Raw genomic sequence first — 21,709 nt, 5'->3', positions numbered from 1 at the left:
GACTAGATGGAAGCAACAAAGATGTCCCAACAGCTTCCACGCCATGCCTGCCAAGCTTTTAAAGAGGAGACACAGTGTGCTCACTTATTATTTTTTTATTTATGTATTGCATTAAAATCCCACCTTTTCCTCCAAGGTTCTCTTCCTCCTCATTTAATCCCCACCACAACCCTGTGAGGTAGGTCAGGCTGAGAGGCAAGGACTGGCCAAAGGTCACCCAATGAACTTTGTGTCTCAGTGGGGATTTGAACCCTGTCCAAATCCCAGGTTCCTGGACTGACGGTCTTGCCACTACACCAGACTGGCACTCACTTCCCTGCTACGTCCTAGGGAGATTTGTGTGGAGCTCCCGAAATTGAAACCTGGAGGTGTGTGCTGTGCTTGGATGTTTTTGTCTGGCCTGACATTCAACAGGCCAGGAGATGAAAACTGTGCATCTTTTTCCAGTTGGAAGATGCAGGGCAGACAAAAGAAAATGCCTTTTCACACTGTGCGTAGTTAAAAGTAAGGAATTTGCTCTTGCAAAAGGCAATAATGTTTGGGGAGAAGATTTGGAGAAAGCAGTGAGGAGCAATCATGCTATTATTATATGAAACCTTAATCGTTGTCATCATTAAAACAATTAGCAAATTTGAAATGTTTTCTGGAAATGCTGTCCCCGCAGAACGCTGGAAAAGGTATGTAAAATAATAAGGGGTTATGATAATCATTAGAAATTAATGACCTGCGTTGCTGAATTCTGCAGGTGAATAATTAAAGTCTTGGAAACTATGTGACCTAGATATCCAAGATGCAAGGAAGAGTTTGTTTGCTGCTTATTGCAGCCTGCTCATGTCTTTTTCTGGACAAATGCCCATGGCTTCAATTAAGTAGTGGTATAAAGGTAAAGGGACCCCTGACCATTAGGTCCAGTTGCGGACGACTCTGGGGTTGCAGTGCTCATCTCGCTTTATTGGCCGAGGGAGCCGGCGTACAGCTTCCGGGTCATGTGGCCAGCAGGACTAAGCCGCTTCTGGCGAACCAGAGCAGCGCATGGAAACGCCGTTTACCTTCCCGCCAGAGTGGTACCTATTTATCTACTTGCACTTTGACGTGCTTTCGAACTGCTAGGTTGGCAGGAGCAGGGACTGAGCAATGGGAGCTCACCTTGTCATGGGGATTCAAACTGCCAACCTTCTGATCGGCAAGTCCTAGGCTCTGTGGTTTAATCCACAGTGCCACCCGCGTCCCTTAAGTAGTGGTATAGCAGGAGGGAAATCCAACAGGTGAAGTTTCACCACTACTGCCTATCTATGCCAGCTATGGGCATGTGGGGACCTTCAGTCTCAGCAACTGCTTCATGGGGGGCAAGACCTGCCAGAAATGAGTTTCTGTTGGATTTCTAGCCAGACACAGGCTCATACCTTTCTCCTGCCAAACTGCTGGATTTAGTTGTAGAATCACAGAACTGTAAAGTTTGGTCTCCCCCCAGGGTCATCTAGTCCAACCCCCTGCAATGTAGCAATCTCAACACGCAAGTCCCCCATCCAATTTGAAACCAGACCAGCCCCTGCTTCGCTTTGCAAATGCGCTGGCAGTTTTATTGCTGCACCACCAGGGATCACATTTAGTAGATGTACGTTCCTCTGTGAATTTCCATTTAAGGATTCAATAAGGTGAATCACTAGTGGTATGAAAAATAAATCAAAAGTGAAACTGTGTGTAAGTGTAACTTACATGTTGTAGCTTGGGAGTCAGAGGTGTATTTTTGGTCTGAACAGGTGAAAGGTCGTTGCTGTGAGCTGCAATGAGCTAGACGGACTGACCTTCTGACTTTGGAAAAAGCAACATCCTATGCCAGCATTGAGATGCCAGACCAAGATCCAGTGGTACCTCGGGTTAAGAACTTAATTCATTCTGGAGGTCCATTCTTAACCTGAAACTCTTCTTAACCTGAGATACCACTTTAGCTAATGGGGCCTCCCGCTGCCGCCGCACAATTTCTGTTCTCATTCTGAAGCAAAGTTCTTAAACCGAGGTACTATTTCTGGGTAAGCGGAGTCTGTAACCTGAAGCACCTGTAACCCGAGGTACCACCGTATTCCTGTTTGCTCAGGGGGTTGGACTAGATGACACTGAAAGCCCCTTCTAACTTTACAGTTCTACGGTCTATGATACTTCTTTGTGGAAAGCAATGAACACACACACACAAACACACACCATATCTGTATTGGATTTGAAACCTTTTTTAAAAAACAGAGGGTGCTGTTTTGAACTGTTTTCATATACAGAACTGTCTCGAACTGCTCCTCTTGTGGCTCGCTTTTACCGCGAAATCACTTTGAGATTTTTTCTTTAAATTGGAAGAGCTTCATAAATTGACTCAAATAAATAAATAGATAACGCACTTTGAGCAATAATTTCTAATTCGACCACCTTCAGCCAATTTTTTTAAAGCTCTTCCTATTTCCAGCCTTTGTGTACAAACTCAAGTGTTTCCAAGCATGGCATTATGGTAACTTGGGGGGGGGGCAGAGGAGGGGGGGAGTTGCAGAAGAGGAACCCAACTCATTTCTCCTATTTCAAAAAGGCTGCAAAGGCTGGAAGGGGGAGCGCAAGGGAGAGGAAGAGATTTGAGCCAGGTTGCATTTAAAAGGCAAAACTACGTGGTTTGCCTTTGGACGCAAGTGGTGCTGTGGGTTAAACCACAGAGCCTAGGACTTGCCGATCAGAAGGCTGGCGGTTCGAATCCCCGTGACGGGGTGAGCTCCCGTTGCTCAGTCCCTGCTCCTGCCAACCTAGCAGTTCAAAAGCACATCAAAGTGCAAGTAGATAAATAGGCGGGAAGGTAAACGGCGTTTCCGTGCACTGCTCTGGTTCGCCAGAAGCGGCTTAGTCATGCTGGCCACATGACCCGGAAGCTGCACGCCGGCTCCCTCGGCCAATAAAGCGAGATGAGCGCCACAACTCCAGAGTCGGCCATGACTGGACCTAATGGTCAGGGGTCCCTTTACCTTTACCTTTACCTGGTTTGCATTTTCAAAACAGTAGACGTGCCGAAACGCAGCTGTCCTTCAAAATCCGCCCGTCGCTGAATATTCGGTGCAGTTTTTCAGTCCAAAAAGACAGTGTGCATTTGAAGGCACATATTGGTGAAGATAACCCAGGAAAATGTGTTGCATTAGGGGGGAATTCCTTTGTGAAAATGCTTGTGCATTTGGCAATACTGCATGCGAGGGTGTGTCAATCTTAGGAGAAATTTGCACCCATATGACGGTGAGTTTTCAGGATGAGGTCTCTACACACACACACACCCCGCAAACGGATGTGGAAATGTGGAGAATTTCCTAGGGGAGCCCCCAGCTTGCTGGTACCACGTCCTCTCACACCAGGCTCCCTGCGGCATCTTGAATTCCATCTCTGTGCCCCGGGCAGCGACGGCAGCAGTCAGGTGGTGGCGGCTGTGTGGGTGGCCATGTGGGTAACTGAAAGCGGCAGCTGTAGCAGCAGCAGGAGAAGAAGGAGGAGGAGACAACAGCAGCCACAACTCGAGCTGAACTTCTTGAGAGTGCACTGGCTGAAGCAGGCAGGACGGGGGGACAAGGAAGGAGGGCGCAACTTGGAGATCAGGTATGGGGGGGGGAATGGGGAGCCGTGGAGAGGCAGAATATTCTCCCCCTGGAACTTTTGTAATGTCACACAGGCCCTCTAAGCTTGCAGTGAATATGTGTGTGTGTCAGAGGAGGGAAATAGGGTGTATACAATCCTCGTCTTGCTCGTAGAATTATAGAATTGTAAAGTTGGAAGGGCCCCCGAGGGTCATCTAGTCCAACCCGCTTCAATGAAGGAATCTTTTGTCCAACGTGGGGCTCGAACCCACAACCCTCTGCTTAAGAGTCTCGTGCTCTACCGACCAAGCTATCAATCACAGAGTAGACCTGTGGATGTTATTGTTGTTGTTTAGTCGTGTCCGACTCTTTGTGACCCCCTGGACCAGAGCACGCCAGGCACTCCTGTCTTCCACTGCCTCTCGCAGTTTGGTCAAACTCATGCTGGTAGCTTCGGGAACACTGTCCCACCATCTTGTCCTCCGTCGTCCCCTTCTCCTTGTGCCCTCCATCTTTCCAACATCAGGGTCTTTTCCAGGGAGTCTTCTCTTCTCATGAAGTGGCCAAAGTATTGGAGCCTCAGCTTCAGGATCTGTCCTTCCAGTGAGCACTCAGGGCTGATTTCCTTCAGAATGGAGAGGTTTGATCTTCTTGCAGTCCATGGGACTCTCAAGAGTCTCCTCCAGCACCATAATTCAAAAGCATCCATTCTTCGGTGATCAGCCATCTTTATGGTCCAGCTCTCACTTCCGTGGATGTTATTAGATGTGACTAACTTAGGTTCATTCATCTTACTGGGTCTACTCGGAGTATAATTTGGTCGGCTGTAACCCACACTTCCTCCCCGCCATCCCCTTGACAGCATTTTGTCACTTTTGAACATCCATTTCTGCTGTCCCTTTTCACAGCAGCGAAAAGCAAGGGGTTGTTTCAGCTCCACACCAGGAAAAGTGTTTTGTTTCCCCCCCCCTCTTCGGGTTACAAACCTTAGTGAAAGTCTGGGCTGAATGGGGTGGTGGCCCCCTTTATAAACTGGCAAGCCTATTCTGCGCCTGCCCTCGTCTGCCAGGCCTCGCAAGGCCAGATCTCAAATGGCAAAGGCTTTCCTCTTTCTATAAGTGCTTCTCTTGCCCAGGGCCGAAGCGGCAACTTGCCATCGCTGCACAGTTATTTGAGGCTCAGGAGTGAGCTGGGGTTGCCAACTTTTAGGCTGGTCCCTCTGCCCTTTCAACAGCAGTCTGACGGGCAGGTGACTAATGTCGGCTCTGTGCCATGGGAAGAAAGCGCCAACAGCAGAACTCTGTGAAAAGGAACAGGAGCAGATCACATGGCGAGAGGTTGGAAATGCTATGTTGGATATGCAATCTCAGGGCCTTAAGGTGACACCAGGCATGGGGAAATCGGTCAATTTCAGATCTGTTTCTCATTTCCCCAGTCTCAAATTCAGCTCTCCACATCTCCACACCAGTTTGCCAGTTGTTGCTGTTTTTTAATAATTTTTTTATTAACAATTTCTACATAACAGTATATCAAAATATATCATATTCATTATTCCCCCCTTTTCCCCCATTCCCCATCAAACCCCTCCTTCCCCCCACAAGACTTCCCTCAGCTCCTCTCTCTGATTTCTCAACACACGTCACTCTCTGCCTATTATAAAATTATTTCAATCCTTATATTATCTATCTACCGTGTTGCCAAACACAAAATTTGTGTATGTTGATTCAAAACCTACCAAGGAGTCCAATTCATTTTGTTGTCTTTTTAAGTACTTTGTAAAAAGTTCCCATTCTTCTTTAAAGTCGCAGTTGTTTTTTTTTTACCCCCATGAGAATTCATCAGCATTTAAGTGTGGATTTCTCCTAACATGCCCATTTCCCCTATGCGATTTTTGCCTAATTTATGGATTTCAGGCAAAGCGGTTTCCTTAACGTAATGCACTTTGCATGCAGTTTTCACAGATATATGCATTCCACACTTTCTCCCCAATATTTGCACCTATGCACACATCACTTGACTGAAGAACTGCGTTGCAAAATCCGGCTGTGTTTAGGTTTATGCATTGTTTCCAACAGTGCAAATTAAACCGGCTGACCTTTAACTACAAACTGAATCATGTTTCTCCCCTATCTCTAGTTACAACTCTGTAGATGGTCCTTCTGTATTCAGTGTGTAAGTTGGGGAATCTGGACGCGGAAGTCAGGATGGTGTCATTTGTTGTGTCTGTGTTAGAACGCTGCTTGTGTAACTCATGGGAAGTTGCCGTTGTGTAAATGCCAGAGGGAAACGCAACAATGGCAGTCAATTAGGAAGTGAGCTGCTGTTGTGGGAAGTTTTTAATGTGTGACATTTTAATGTATTTTTAATCTTTGTTGGAAGCAGCCCAGAGTGTCTGGGGAAACCCAGCCAGATGGGCGGGGTACAAATAATAAATTGGCATTGTTGTTTAGTCGTTTAGTCATGTCCGACTCTTCGTGACCCCATGGACCAGAGCATGCCAGGCACTCCTGTCTTCCACTGCCTCCCGCAGTTTGGTCAAACTCATGCTGGTAGCTTCAAGAACACTGTCCAACCATCTCGTCCTCTGTCGTCCCCTTCTCCTTGTGCCCTCCATCTTTCCCAACATCAGGGTTTTTTCCAGGGATTCTTCTCTTCTCATGAGGTAGCCAAAGTATTGGAGCCTCAGCTTCACGATCTGTCCTTCCAGTGAGCACTCAGGGCTGATTTCCTTCAGAATGGAGAGGTTTATTATTATTATTATTATTATTATTATTATTATTATTATTATTATTAGTCAGCTGAGCCATGGACTGCTCAGTCTGCTCTCCGGTGTGGGAGGGCTGCTTCGAGGTTATTTCTCTTTAAACCAGACCTTGAACAGACTATCTTTTGACAGCCCTTCAAGATCAAAAACTGGCCTTTGCAAACTTGGAGACCAGGTCACCATCTCAAAAGGACGTCTAGAGAGACAACTGGTCGCAAAAAAACCAAAACTTGTTGACTTTTTGCTCTTATTGGTGGGATGCCCTTCCTCAAAGAGATCCGTTTTGCACCTTGCTCAATGCTGCCTGCTAAGCAATTTTTTATTTGGAAAAGCATCTGCAAGTACAGGCCAATTTAGGACTTTTGAACTCATGGTGTGTTCCTGGTAGGGGTGGGGAATAAATTTGATTTGGTTCACATGTAAAGGTGAAGCTGCCTAATTCAAAATACCATTTGAAGTAAAACACAACCTCCTTTGAAAGCCACACTTTTCTGAATTTTGTAATTCGGTTCTTCAGCCAAGCATTGTGTGGACAAGTGCATATACAGGGCGATTCATAATGAAATATACAGCTTCCATTTATAGTGTGTTGAAACTGTATACTTCATTATGAATACCCTGAATTAGGATAAAGTGTGCGTATAGATGCATATGCTAATGAAAAAAAGAGCACACAGAAAAGCATCATATATGGGAAAATTGATTTGCAGAAATGTGTGTGTTGGGCGAAATTGCATGCAAACTATATGCATTAGGGGAAATCCTCGTGAAAATGCTGATGAATTTACATGTTGACTTCTTTTTACTGCAAACTGATCTGGAAATGTGGCCTTGCTGATGTTTTGAACGAGAAGCAGAGAGAAAGCAAAACTGACAGATTTGTCTGTCCATGTTTCTGGGACTGCTGCTTTTATTCTTTCACCGTGTTGATTTATGCTTTTTGTTGTTTTATCAATTTTAATATTGATCTATGACCCCCCTTGAACATTCGGTTTTGAGTGGAAAGACAGCTCCGTAAACATTTCCAGTAAACAAACTGAAAAATGTCTAAGTGAGGTTTTGTAGGTATGAGTTGTTGGGGAGGAAATAGAAAATAAGGCAACGGGACCCCTGACCATTAGGTCCAGTCGTGGCCGACTCTGGGGTTGCGGCGCTCATCTCGCTTTATTGGCCGAGGGAGCCGGCGTACAGCTTCCGGGTCATGTGGCCAGCATGACTAAGCCGCTTCTGGCGAACCAGAGCAGCGCACGGAAACGCCGTTTACCTTCCCACCAGAGTGGTACCTATTGATCTACTTGCACTTTGACGTGCTTTCGAACTGCTAGGTTGGCAGGAGCAGGGACCAAGGAACGGGAGCTCACTCTGTCATGGGGATTCGAACCGCCAACCTTCTGATCGGCAAGTCCTAGGCTCTGTGGTTTAACCCACAGCACCACACACGTCCAAGAAAATAGGACCCTGCCTTATACTGAGTCAGGCAGTTGGTGTCCTTGTAGCTCAGTGGCTTTCCAGAGTTTTGGAGAGAAGCTGTTCCTAGCCCTAACTGGAGCTGCTGGGGACTGAACCTGTGACATTATGCATGTGAAGATGATGCTCTGCGGCTCTTCCCTCATTCTCCAACGTTCTGATTCTGGTGGCCTAATTCTGAGGGGCACGAGTGTTGGCACCGGAGCACTGCTTCCTTTAAGACCCACTAGATGGGCTGGCTCCCAGCACCTCGAATTAAGTGTGACAGTTAGGTGGCAGAAAGTTGAGAGTGTCAGTGTGTGGTTGGAGCAGGAAACTTACAGGCGGAGAGTCAGCCGTTCCAGGAAACAGAGATGTTTGAATGAGAAACCTACAGACAAAAAAAAAAAAAACAACCCTGAATGTTTAATACCTTTGTTCGCCCCACAGTGCTTTGTTTTTTTTCCTGGGCGTACTCAGCGGTACACCGTACTGGGCAGACACACCAAGTGGGGTGGGCTAAGGGGTCTTCAGCCCCCACAAAAAATTCAAGGACGGGGCTGGGCTCCCCCCAAACCTTGTGGCCTGCTTCACCGCCTTCTCCCCACCATGTTGCGCAGTGAGGAGAAAGCCAAGTGCGGAGACCACTTCCATGCTCCCCATTACCCATCCGGCATGCCAGCACTAGGTGGAGGGCGGGACACATCACATGATGAGCGGTTGGAGGATGGATGGCGGCTAACAGATTGAGGTTGAATCCTGACAAGACAGAAGTACTGTTTTGGGGAGACAGGAGGCGGGTGGGTGTGGAGGACTCCCTGGTCCTGAATAGGGTAACTGTGCCCCTGAAGGACCAGGTGCGCAGCCTGGGAGTCATTTTGGACTCACAGCTGTCCATGGTGGCGCAGGTCAATTCTGTGTCCAGGGCAGCTGTTTCTTAATTCTAGGCGGTATCGGGACATTGTGTGGCAAGGTCCCAAACCCTCCTGCGAAGTGAAATAAAGAGACACAAAACAGTATTTTAGGTTAATGGGCGAAAAAGGCCACAACTTCATTGGTTACAGAATGTGAGTGGCATTGGCTTAGGCATTGGAAACCACACGACTATATCTGACTCCTGTCCATCTGCAGGAGTCTTGGAAGGGTTAATCACCAGTAGAGGGGGCCTTGCTGATGCACATCAACTAGGAACTCCCCCAGGGTCACCGCTAGGGGTTGTGCCATGGTCCTAGCCCCCCGTCTGGGGCTTCGGACAGAGACCACGCCCCCCGGAGTCCTTTAACACAGCAGTTCTCAACCTGTGGGTCCCCAGATGTTCTTGGACTACAACTCCCATCATCCCTCAGCTCTGGCCTTGCTAGCTAGGGGTGATGGGAGTTGTAGTTCAACAACATCTGGGGACCCACAGGTTGAGAAAGGTTGCTTTAACGGAATACCGAGCAGGGAGAAAACAGGGGCAAGTTCTCGGCCACGGGAAGTTTAAATAGCCCGCGCCACGCCCCTGGACCATCCGGATTGGATGGCCTAGGGATGATGTGGCCAAGAACCATCCAATGGCGCAAGGGCTAGCCCACCCAATGCATGTGGGGAGGGCTTGCTCCTAGCCCGCAACATCATCTCCCCAGGAACGGGAGATGGCTTTACAGTGGTACCTCGGGTTAAGAACTTAATTCGTTATGGAGGTCAGTTCTTAACCTGAAACTGTTCTTAACCTGAAGCACCACTTTAGCTAATGGGGCCTCCTGCTGCCGCCGGAGCACGATTTCTGTTCTCATCCTGAAGCAAAGTTCTTAACCTGAGGTACTATTTCTGGGTTAGCGGAGTCTGTAACCTGAAGCGTCTGTAACCTGAGGTACCACTATACATTCAAATTGTATGCATTGGAGCTCTAAGTGTTGTCTATGTTCATTCCACACATTCACGGAATCAATCCTTCTGTGTGGTGGCTTCTCCCCTTTGGAACTCCCTGCCCATTGATGAAATTAATACAGTGGTACCTCTGGTTACGTACTTAATTCGTTCCGGAGGTCCGTTCTTAACCTGAAACTGTTCTTAACCTGAAGCACCACTTTAGCTAATGGGGCCTCCCGCTGTCGCCGCCATGCGATTTCTGTTCTCATCCTGAAGCAAAGTTCTTAACCCAAGGTACTATTTCTGGCTTAGCGGAGTCTATAACCTGAAGCGTATGTAACCCGAGGTACCACTGTAATAATAATAATAATTTTATTATTTATATCCCGCCATCTGACTGGGTTGCCCCAGCCACTCTGGGCAGCTTCCAACAAAATATTAAAACACAAAATAGGCAACTGCCTTTGCAGTATTGTGTTTGGCATGTGCCGGAAACTTTTTGTTGAGGACACGGAGCAATGGATCCAAACTACAAGAAAGAAGATTCCACCTAAACATTAGAAAGAACTTCCTGACAGTAAGAGCTGTTCGACAGTGGAATTTGCTGCCAAGGAGTGTGGTGGAGTCTCCTTCTTTGGAGGTCTTTAAGCAGAGGCTTGACAACCATATGTCAGGAGTGCTCTGATGGTGTTTCCTGCTTGGCAGGGGGTTGGACTCAATGGCCCTTGTGGTCTCTTCCAACTCTATGATTCTATGATTCTAGGAGGGTCTACCCAGCCATGTAATTATAAGCCGCCACAACCATAATAAGATAACCCACCCACCTCTGCTGCAACCCCAAATATTATGAATGGGAGACCTGATTAGACTCTCATTCCCACCCATTCATTCTTCCCTGCATCTGTTTATTTTAATATTGAATTTCAGTTGGATGGGATTTATTGGTTGCCCATTGATTGTTGCTTATTTTTTTTGCGTTCCCTCATACAGTATGCTGCTTGGAGAAATGTTTTTATTAGGCAGCTAATAAAGGGAATGAATAAATGAATCATTTTGGAATGAAAGCAAATTAACCGGGCTCCAATTGTTGCCGCCCTGCCCCTGCACACCAAATGCGCACCTACTAATATTTCTCGCTCTGTAGATAGTTCAGAGACACCACAAGCCTCCAGGACTCTCTCTTCATGGGGGACATAACCCTGTAAAAGGCTTCCATGAAACTTCAGGAAAATGAAGCCTGATGTCAGGAATCAGTGTCAGGCATGATCAGCGAGAAAATACAGACGTACCTCAGCTCCCAAACGCCTTGGGAGTCAAACGTTCAGGCTCTCAAATGATCGAAAACCAGAAATGAGTGTTCCAGTTTTCGAACATCCTTTTGGAAGCCAAACATCCGACATGGCTTCTGGTGGAAGCTCCTGCAGCCAATCAGAAGCCACGTTTTGGTTTCCGAACGTTTCGGAAGTCGAACGGACTTCCGCAACGGATCCCGTTCGACTTCTGAGGTACGACCAGTGGCGTAGCGTGGGGGGTGCAGGGGGGGCCGGCCGCACCGGGCGCAACATCTGGGGGGGCGCTCACAGCTCTCTGCCCCTACCTGGCTCACTCACTCTCTCTCTCACTCACTGCAGTGCTGGCTGTGCGAATCCGATCCAAGCCGCTGGGTCGCCGCCCACTGTGGAGGGGGTGGGTGCCAGGCGTGCGGTGCGGAGCGAGAGCGAGGGACTATCTGGGGGAGGGACAGTGCAGCGGCCGCCCAGCACAGCGCTGAGCACGGGAGAGAACCACACCAGACCAGACTAGGCAGCAGCAAGAAGAAGCTGGCAGCGGCGGCAGGTTAGGGGTTAGGGGGCGCAAATTGCTTGCCTTGCCCCGGGTTAGGGGGCGCAAATTTCTTGCCTTGCCCCAGGTTAGGGGGTGCAAATTACTTGCCTTGCCCCAGGTGCTGACAACCCACGCTACGCCACTGGGTACGACTGTACCCAGTGTAGGTGAAGTTAACTCTTTATTCGAAGAAACCGAAACAGCACAGGCCTAGTGATGACAGCAACTCTTCCCATTAGGTCTTCCCCAATGAGGCAATTGTGGGGACTGAATCATAGCTGTCAACCTTCCCTTTTTTTGCGGGAAATTCCCTTATTCTAGCGTCGTTTCCTGCTGCTTCCTGCTGCTATCCCGGATTGTTAGATATCCCATAGACTGTCCCCGGGACAGGTGAGGCTGCTGATTCCTTATTTTCGAGGCTGCTGATCCCTTATTTGCAAATCTGAAAGTTGACAGCTATGGGCTAAATGTCCCCACCGCTCCCTAAGATTCCTCCTCTCCCTGGGTCATTAGAATTCAAATAAAATCTGTGGCACTCTGGGGCTGACTGCTTGGCCCGATGCCATCTTGACCAGAAGCCAAATGTTGAGGGTTTTTTTAGGATTTTACCCCAGGAAATAAACTGCCACAGGCGCTGGATTAAACCGACAGGCAGGCCGGATACTCCCAAACAATCTCAGGCTCCTTCATCTATTTTTTCATTGCTCTTCTCTCTTCACTCCTCTACGTTTTCTGGGAGACTAGTGGTGAGGCAAATTGGTTACAGCAGGAGGGAGAGACTCCCTGGCTCAGGGCTCAGCAAGGGGTCGGTTCCCTCTGTGGGTCAGATCGTGCACGCGCATGAGTGTGTGTGGCCACAATTTCCAGCATCTGCGCCTGTGCAAACACGCTTTTCTGCATCTGAGCATGCTCAGAGGCTCCGGCACCGTGGAAGCAAGTCCCCACACTGCGCTGCTCTGGTTTAGTGCAGTGTACGGGGACTCGCTGAGCGGGCGGCTCAGTTCGGGGGTGGCTCGGGGGCCAGTTAAACAACCTCTGTGGGCTGCTTATGGCCCATGGGCCTTAGGTTGCCTACCCCTGCCCTGGCTTCTTCAGCAACCTGTCTCCTGGCCCCCTTCCTCTCCTGCCACTGATTCTGGACTGCTCTCTGCCCCAGCCTCTCCCTGCTCACTAAACCCCGTTGCCTCTTCAGCTTCCGACACCTCCTCCTCCCCATCTGCCCCCTCTTCTCCCTCAAACCACCACCCCACCTCCAATCCCCTGGCTCTGAGCCTTCTTCCCCTGGGAGTTCCCTTGGGGTTCCCCAGCTGGTACCTCTCACCATTGCTCTGCACCCAGCCAGTCCATGACATCTGATCGTTTAGTCACTGGCTCTCCAGTAGACTCTAAGCAAGGAGTGCAGAATACAAAAGGGGTAATGTTAGATGCCAAGTGTGCAATTAGATACCTTTGGTCCTCTCTGTGGCTGGTGTGGGTGTTTAATTAAAAGATGGACAGCTCGTTTTCCAGACCAGGTTCACCCAGAGGTGGAAAGCGCTGGCAGAAGTTGCACAATTTGAAAGCAGAGAAGTAATAATAATAATAATTTTTTATTTATACCCCGCCCATCTGGCTGAGTTTCCCCAGTCACTCTGGGTGGCTCCCAATCAAGTATTAAAAACAATACAGCGTTAAATATTAAAAACTTCCCTGAATAGGGCTGCCTTCAGGTGTCTTTTAAAAATAGGATAGCTACTTATTTCCTTCACATCTGAAGGGAGGGCGTTCCACAGGGCGGGCACCACTACCGAGAAGGCCCTCTGTCTGGTTCCCTGTAACCTCACTTCTCACAATGAGGGAACCGCCAGAAGGCCCTCGATGCTGGATCTCAGTGTCTGGGCTGAATGATGGGGATGGAGACACTCCTTCAGGTATACAGGACCGAGGCAGTTTAGGGCTTTAAAGGTCAGCACCAACACTTTGAATTGTGCTCGGAAACGTACTGGGAGCCAATGCAGATCTCTCAGAACCGGTGTTATGTGGTCCCGGCGGCCACTCCCAGTCTCCAGTCTAGCTGCCGCATTCTGGATTAATTGCAGTTTCCGGGTCACCTTCAAAGGTAGCCCCACGTAGAGTGCATTGCAGTAGTCTATTTGCAAACGTGCAGCATCTTAACTCGTCCTTTCCACAACTCCCCTAATATGAGGACTTTCTGCACTTAATCGAGCCATTGGAGAAGTTCATTTGATTCACCTTTCCAATGCAAACCTGCAAAATTCACTCTTCTCAAGGCGCATCGAAACACAGCTTTCCTTCTGAAGCCGCACTTTCTCTGAATTTTGCAATGCAGTTATCCAGCCAAAGAATGGATGCAAAAAAAAAAAAAAGTTCTTATTCGTGAAAGGTATGTTCAAAAAGGCAGTTGGTATTGGTGAAAATAATGATGCGTAGAAATGCATTGGGTTCCAGGGAAATTGCTTGCAATATAAGTGAATTCTAGGCAAAATTGCATAAGAAAATGTGTACATTGGAAAGAGCACGTTCTCAAATGTGCATGAGTTTTCACGCAGACTTTTTATGAACAAATTTGTAGTCTCATGCAGCGCTGGGATGAGCTTGCCTACTAAGGAGTTGTTGCTGTTTAGTCGTTTAGTCGTGTCCGACTCTTCGTGTCCCCACGGACCAGAGCACGCCAGTCACTCCTGTCTTCCTCTGCCTCCCGCAGTTTGGTCAAACTCATGCTGGTAGCTTCGAGAACACTGTCCCACCATCTCGTCCTCTGTCGTCCCCTTCTCCTTGTGCCCTCCATCTTTCCCAGCATCAGGGTCTTTTCCAGGGAGTCTTCTCTTCTCATGAGGTGGCCAAAGTATTGGAGCCTCAGCTTCAAGATCTGTCTTTCCAGTGAGCACTCAGGGCTGATTTCCTTCAGAATGGAGAGGTTTGATCTTCTTGCAGTCCGTGGGACTCTCAAGAGTCTCCTCCCAGTAGCCCAATGGGTCAGTGGATCAGGATCCCTGCATTGCTGGAAGTTGGGGCTAGATCACCCTCACGGTCCCTTCCAGTTCTACAATTCTGTGATTCTAAGTGGGGTTAGGATTGCAGCCTTGTTTGTTTTTTATGGCTTTCCCCCGACTTGCTTGCATGATAGACAGGTCGGCAGGCAGGCAATTGCAGGCAGGCAATTTCCCAGGCTGCCCCCATCACTGTGTCATTCTGGAACATTCTGGAAGAAAATGGCACCCCCTCCACACACACACACACACACACACACACACACACACACACACAGTTGGTCACCTTTTGCTCTTGTCACAAAGCATGCAGTGCCCTAGGCATTCTGGGAAAATAAAATAAGATCAGTTGCTTTCACTAGACAAAGGTGAGCTTGCTGTGAATGAGCAACAAACTGCTATGAGCAGGAGAATGGAACCGGCACAATTTATCATGTCATTCCTCAAGGCATTTTTTTCATGCTGAATTAAACCTGAATGGGCCCCCGTTTGGTTCAGTTCTTCATTCACTGCAAAATAAATGCAACATCCCTGCGGCACAGTGCAGCTGCACTAGTTTAACTTGGTTAAAAAAGACTTGCTCAGTACAATCCTATGCTGGTCTACTCAGCCATAAGCCCCATCAAGTTCAATGGGACTTGCTCCCAGGTAAGGATTGCAGCCTAAGGAAGATATATGTAAGAGCTTAATTTGGAGTCGTGTTCAGTGCAAAGAAAGGAGGTCTTTATGGTTGTCACTGCTGCAGTTTTGTTCCAGTGGAAAAAAACCTGATAACATCTCAAGCTAAAAGATCTTCTACTCTTTAGTATGTAGATGGTGTGCATTTATAGGTTGGGGGTGGGGAGGTTTTCCTCTTTAGCTCTGTCAATTCTGCCAAAACTCTACGCAGAAAACTGACAAGGTTAAACTCGTAACAACCTGATCATTCTTTATTGCAATTTATTTGCACTGGAGCAAACTAAGTTGGCTGAATTCAAGTCCCACTGAAATCAACGGGCCAAGTTAAACATGGCTGAAGCCTCATTGATTTCAGTGGGGCTGGACTAAATGAGCCTGGATGCAACCCACCATTGTTTAATTATGTGTCTATGGTGTCTCTTCTGTATTCATACCCTTTGGTGTGAAGGGTGATTCATTTCATGGGGACCAGATTCCACTTTGCTGGGATCAAGTGGACTTGGTGGTCTCAGAGCCTTTCATTCTCACGTAGCTATGGGCAGGAAGTACTGCAAAATGATTACCCCACCCCACTCACTCGGTGGTTAGGTTTTTCGGCAACAGGAACTTCACCTGTGACAATTTTGTGCTCCCTTGCAGACATAAGCAAGGCAGGGAATTCACAAAGTAAGCGCCACCCTATGTTAAATGTGGAGGAACTGCTGGGATCGGAGGCACCAGCTTGCCAGGGTGATTGGGAGAACCAACGTTGCGCGTGGACCTCACACATGGGACGTCAGGACACTGGGAGGAGATGCAGGCAGAGTCAAACACAGCAGCCATACAGGAGGCGGAGGGAAGGAGCTGGCCACTGGAGTTGGGCTGCAGTCAGCTCCACGTTTCCCCTTCGCAATTTGTGGACATTGGGGGACCCGGCCTCTACCTGGCCCCTACCCCAAAGATATATGGTGGCCTTGAAATGGCTCGTAATCTGGTGAACCGGGTTTGCTTCCCCGCTCCTCCACATGCAGCTGCTGGGTGACCTTAGGCTAGTCACACTTCTTTGAAGTCTCTCAGCCCCACTCCCCTCACAGAATGTTTGTTGTGGGGTAAGAAGGGAAAGGAGAATGTTAGCCGCTTTGAGACACCTTCGGGTAGTGATAAAGCGGGATATCAAATCCAAACTCTTCTTCTTCTTCTTGTGAGGACTCAATGAGGGGGGGGGGGGAACCATGGATGCCACTTGAAGAAAAAGGTGGGATAGAAACACAATAATTAAAATAATAAATTGAGTTGGCCTTTGGCATGATGCTGCCAATGTTCTTCCCGGTCTGCCTCTGGCTCCATTGTCTCCTCACTGCTGCTTCTGCCACTCCATCAAGGATTGTGAATGCCACCCCCCTCCATGACATGGTGGTGTGGAGGTTAGAGTGCCAAACTAGGACCTGGGAGACCAGAGTTCGAATCCCAGTTCCACTGGGATGATCTTCGGCCAGTCACAAGGCTTTCTCGGCAGACATTCTGGGATCAAATGAGAAAGCGTGACGGCTTCTGTAAATCCGGGACTGTCCCTGGAAAATAGGGACGCTTAGAGGGTCTGTGTTTGTTTTCCCTTCCGGTGAGGCTCACCCATCCAAGGTCCCACTCACTGGCTGACTTCATTTCCATCCAGTATACAGTGGTACCTTGGTTCTCAAACTTAATCTGTTCCAGAAGTCCGTTCCAAAACCAAAGCGTTCCGAATCCAAGGCACACTTTCCCATAGAAAGCAATGCAAAACGGATTAATCCGTTCCAGACTTTTAAAAACAACCACTAAAACAGTAATTTAACGTGAATTTTACTATCTAACGAAATGAAAGCAAGAAACAATGTGCTGCAGTCACACAAGCAATCATTCAGTAGCTGAACTGGGTTCCACACAGTCACAAAAAAAAAAGACCTGCAAAAAGAAAAACGCAAAATAAATAGCAAAACCAGACAGACCTCAGTGTAACACTCAAAACGGAAGCATAACACTCAAAACAGAGCACGTTCAGCTTCCAAAAAACGTTCACAAACCAGAACACTTACTTCTGGGTTTGCAGTGTTTGGGTTTCAAGTTGTTTGAGTACCAAGGCATTTGAGAACCAAGGTAAAAGGTAAAGGTAAAGGGACCCCTGACCGTTAAGTCCAGTCGTGAACGACTCTCAGGTTGCGGCGCTCATCCCGCTTTACTGGCTGAGGGAGTCGCAGTTTGTTTGCAGACAGCTTCCAGGTCATGTGGCCAGCATGACTAAGCTGCTTCTGGTGAAACCAGAGCAGCACACAGAAACGCCATTTACCTTCCCGCCGGAGCGGTACCTATTTATCTACTTGCACTTTGATGTGCTTTCGAACTGCTAGGTTGGAAGGAGCAGGGACTGAGCAACGGGAGCTCACCCCATCTCGGGGATTCGAACTGCCGACCTTCCGATCGGCAAGCCCTAGGCTTTGTGGTTTAGACCACAGAGCCACCCGCCACTGTATAAATATCAAATTTAACACATCAAATTTAAATAAGACAGCATCTTATTTAACCATGCCAGCTTCCAGCCATCCCCTTGCAGTGCCATTTTGCAAACTGCTTTGCTCCTGGTTCCTTTTCGGGGGCAGCTTGTGCCTGGCATTGACTTGTGCAGGGTTCACTGAGCAAATGCTTCCCCCTCGCCCCCCCCCTCCAGCATCCAATATCCAATTTCAAGCCCTCCTGCAGCTGCCTGCTGCTTTTCAGCCAGCAAAGTCAATCAGATGTCATTCCCGACCATTGCCTTGGTGACCACAGCAGCCTCCAGCGATACAGAGGAGCCGACAGCATAGCCGCTCCATGTGCCAGGGAAACTTTTGCTAACTCAGCGGGTTGCGGGACGGAGAGGGGAAATGCTGTCCGGAATGGATAAGCGACTTCTCTGTTAAATTCCCGGGCTTGCCACAGACGCTAAAACTATAACAGCCAAGGCAGTTGCGAGAGCCTCTCCTGTAACGTCTGCTTTCTTCTCCTCGCAGAGACCAACATGTCTCCTTTTCTCCGTATTGGATTGTCCAACTATGACAGCGGTCCCTATCTCCCTTCCCAGGGAGATGTGATCGATCCGTATTGCGCAGTGATAGTCAAGGAAGCAGTGGAGTCGGGTAAGTGCTTTATTCTTACGTTTGAGCATGCATGCGCTTAATAACAACAACAATATTTTATTTTTATATGCCACCCATCTGACTGGGTTTCCCTAGCCACTCTGTGAGGCTTCCAGCAAAATATTGAAGACACAGTGAAATGTCAAACCTTAAAAACATTCCCTGTACAGGGCTGCCTTCAGATGTCTTCTAAAAGTCATATGGCTGTTTATCTGCTTGACATCTGACAGGAGGGTGTTCCACAGGGTGGGTGCCACTACCGAGAAGGCCCTCTGCCTTTACCTTCACTTTTCACAGTGAGGGAACCGCCAGAAGACCTTCAGAGCTGGACCTCGGTGTCCAGGCTGAACAATGGCCAATGGTCAGGGCCGGCCAACCTGTGAGGCAAGGGGAGGTGACAGCCTCAGGCGGCAGGATCCACAGGGACAGCAGATCCCAATGTAGATATTTGTGGGCCACCCACAAATATTGTTCTTGATCTTCACTCACCCTTCTTCCCTGGTGGGGAAGGGGGTGCCATTTTGTGGTTCGCCTCAGGCGCCAAAATGTCTTGGGCCAGCCCTACTAGGGGAGATGCAGCCTGAGTCTATCCAGAGTGAGTTTCAAATCACACATTAACATTGATTGATTGACTGATTGATTGATTGATTGATTGTCGATCAATTGATAACATTTGTATACCCTGCTCTCCAGCCTAAAAGCATTCCAGAGCGGCTTACATATACAGTAGTCAAAACAAGACAGCACCTGCTTGCAAGGTTACAGTCTAGAGAAGCACGACACACAAGGGGAAAGGAACAAGGAGGGCAGAGGAAAATCAAAACTCAGGGACCAATTTCTAAAGAGCTGGTGTTCCTGCAATGGCCGACTGGCACAGTTCAGGGGCAGGAGGGAAATGGTGACGTGAGTTCTGCTTCCCAGCTCTCCCACTGCTGGAATGGCTGTCTCAGATGAGGGCGGGAGGCCTGATGCAGTCGGTATTTTATATGTTCTTGTCTGTCATGGTTTTATTTTCAAAACAAGATTCATATAGAATCATGGAATTCTAAGTTGGAAGGGACCGTGAGGGTCCTCTAGTCCAACTCCCTGCAATACAGAGTTGTTCTTGTTGTTGTTGTTGTTTTTAAAAATGCCCACTGTGGGACTCGAACCCACATCTCATGCTCTACCAACTGAGCTAGCCTAGCTGTTGTTGTTATATTCCCATTAATTGTTATGTTGCCCATTCATTCATTCATTCAATTTATATCCTGCTCTTCCTCCCAAAGGAGTCCAGGAACGGCAAACGCAGCCATGATTATTTTCAAATATTCTAACAACAGTTTTACAAAATTGTCTCGGAGTTGCCGGAATCTGAGAGATGCCAGGAGTGGTGTCTTTCAGCCATCAAACAGGAATGGTTTTAGATGCCTCCTCAAAGTCAGTAACGAGGAAGACAGGTGTACCTCACCGGGGTGGGCATTCCACAGATGGGGAGCCACCACAGAAAAGGCCCTGTCGCAGGTTGGTGGCAACAGAGCAGCCTGCAGTTGGGTCAGAGAAAGAGCAGATAGAGACTACTTCATCCTTTCCCTCCTGTTCATTTCCCAGCTCCAAAATTGCCCTCCGTCAGCTGCTTTTTTTGCCCACAGGGAGAAAGATTCAATTGTCACATCTTTTCCCCCAAAGTTTTCTACATGCCTGGGTACTATTTATTTTCTTCTCTTCTTCTTTTTGTCTTATCTTACTCTGTACACTTGTAATTATGTATTTTTTAATCTTTCAATAAAATAAAAGAGGTAAAGCAGCTTGTTCAGGCTAGATTCCCCCCCCCTTTTTTTTTCCTTTTTGAAGGGGAAACAACTACAGTAAAAGGAAGGGATTAAGCATGAGAACATAGGAAATTGTCTTTCCTATGTCTCAGTATTGTCTGCACTGACTGGCAGCTTTCCTATTGTCTCAGTATTGTCTGCACTGACTGGCAGCTCTCCTGGATTTCAGACAGGGAGTCATCGCAAGCCCTGCCTAGGGCTTGAACCCTCAGCCTTCTACATGCCTAGCAGATGTTCTGCCACTTAGCTATGACACTGGCCCTAATTCTCTCTAGTCGGCCTTCCTTTGTCCCACCCAACTTGCAGCCTTCCCAAGTGAATTTTGACTTTCTTTTCAAAAAGAAAAAAAGCAGAATAAATAATTTGTATTTTAAAGTGCCTAGTTTGGGCTAGTTTATTCTCCCTGTTTTCAGCATGCAGCAGTATTTAAGTGTCACGTGATTTTAAGGAACGATTTAGGACTTGGCCATTCCAGAACTCCTCAATATGAATGGAAATCATCAAGAATCTACCTTATTTTGTAAGGCACTCCAATTTCAGAACTGTGTAAAATAGGCCTTTATTCAAAACAGTGGCGCTAAGCAAAGAAAAGTACCTTTTAAAAGGAAAGAAAAAAGGTGCTATTGTAGTCCTTTAAAAAAACAACAACACCCAAAGAATAATCTTGAGATCCAAGAGTGCCGGCAAGCTAAAAATAATCCCTCTTAATGCAGAAAAGCATTTAGTCTTGCACAGAAAGGTCAAGGAACTTAATACACACACACACATCCCATAATGTCTTGTTGGGGAAAGAGCCAGCAAACTAAGAAGCTTTATAGAATCATGTTGCTTTGATGGAGAGGCTGAAATTGCTTAAACGAACACCCTCAAAAGAAATGGCTCCTTCTCCGCCAATATTACCGCCCGTTAATTAAATACACTGCAATCCACATAAGTCTCGAGGCAATTAATAGGATCTTATGAGATGTCTGGAAAACCCAGAGAGATATTGCTGCTTAGCCGACATTGGCTCAGCAGGTAAGACACAGCCACAGAACGTCAAGAAAAGTCCTTGGACCTGGGATAATTCATCAGCCTCTACGTCCATCATCTGTCCCAGTCTCTATGTCCATCATCTGTGCCTCCTCCACGTTAGGTCCAGAGGGTAGCAATGTGAGAATGGGGCCTTTTCTGCAGTGGCTCCCAGTTTGTGGAATACTCTTCCTCTTCAAACGGGTCTTTGGCTGATTAATATTCTACAGCCTTTAAAATGTGTCTTGCTTTTTTGTTTTAATCATTCACTAGCTTCAACCCTGTATTTTATTCTGTCTTGTTTTCACCCTGTATTTTATGCGACTTGTTTCAGCTCTGAAATCTTATGATGGTATATACATCTAATTAATAATAATAATCCAGGTCAAGCAAAAGTGTGAATGAGCCCCTATGCGATCTGATTTTTTATTATTATTATTATTATTATTATTATTATTATTATTATTATTATTATTATTATTATTATTATATCCTGCCCATCTGACTGGGTTTCCCCAGCCATTCTGAGTGGCTCCTGACATAATAATAATAATAATAATAATAATAATAATAATAATAATAATAATAATGCAACAACATTAAAAACTTCCCTAGGCAG

General features: G+C 47.4%; 1 protein-coding gene and 1 long non-coding RNA gene across 2 annotated transcripts in view; both read left to right on the top strand.

Moving 5' to 3' along the window:
- The first annotated feature begins 896 nt into the window (after positions 1-896).
- Positions 897-21,709, top strand: part of LOC308595853 — a 222,866-nt gene continuing 202,053 nt past the window's right edge. Inside the window, exon 1 of the long non-coding RNA XR_014012123.1 lies at positions 897-1,064. This is a non-coding gene — a long non-coding RNA (uncharacterized lncRNA). The remainder of the gene's footprint in view (positions 1,065-21,709) is intronic.
- The window catches only part of PRKCQ (protein kinase C theta), a 53,363-nt gene continuing 35,080 nt past the window's right edge, over positions 3,427-21,709 (top strand). The window contains exons 1-2 of the mRNA XM_081210021.1: positions 3,427-3,609; positions 18,143-18,268. Of these exons, the coding sequence (XP_081066147.1) occupies positions 18,151-18,268 (118 nt within the window). The 5' untranslated portion in view covers positions 3,427-3,609; positions 18,143-18,150. The remainder of the gene's footprint in view (positions 3,610-18,142; positions 18,269-21,709) is intronic.

Source organism: Podarcis bocagei (assembly GCF_964188305.1).
Source record: "Podarcis bocagei genome assembly, chromosome: 10".
NCBI classification, from domain to species: domain Eukaryota; kingdom Metazoa; phylum Chordata; class Lepidosauria; order Squamata; family Lacertidae; genus Podarcis; species Podarcis bocagei.
The sequence above is the reverse complement of the archived record's forward strand: the minus strand, read 5'-3'. Positions and strand labels throughout refer to the sequence as shown.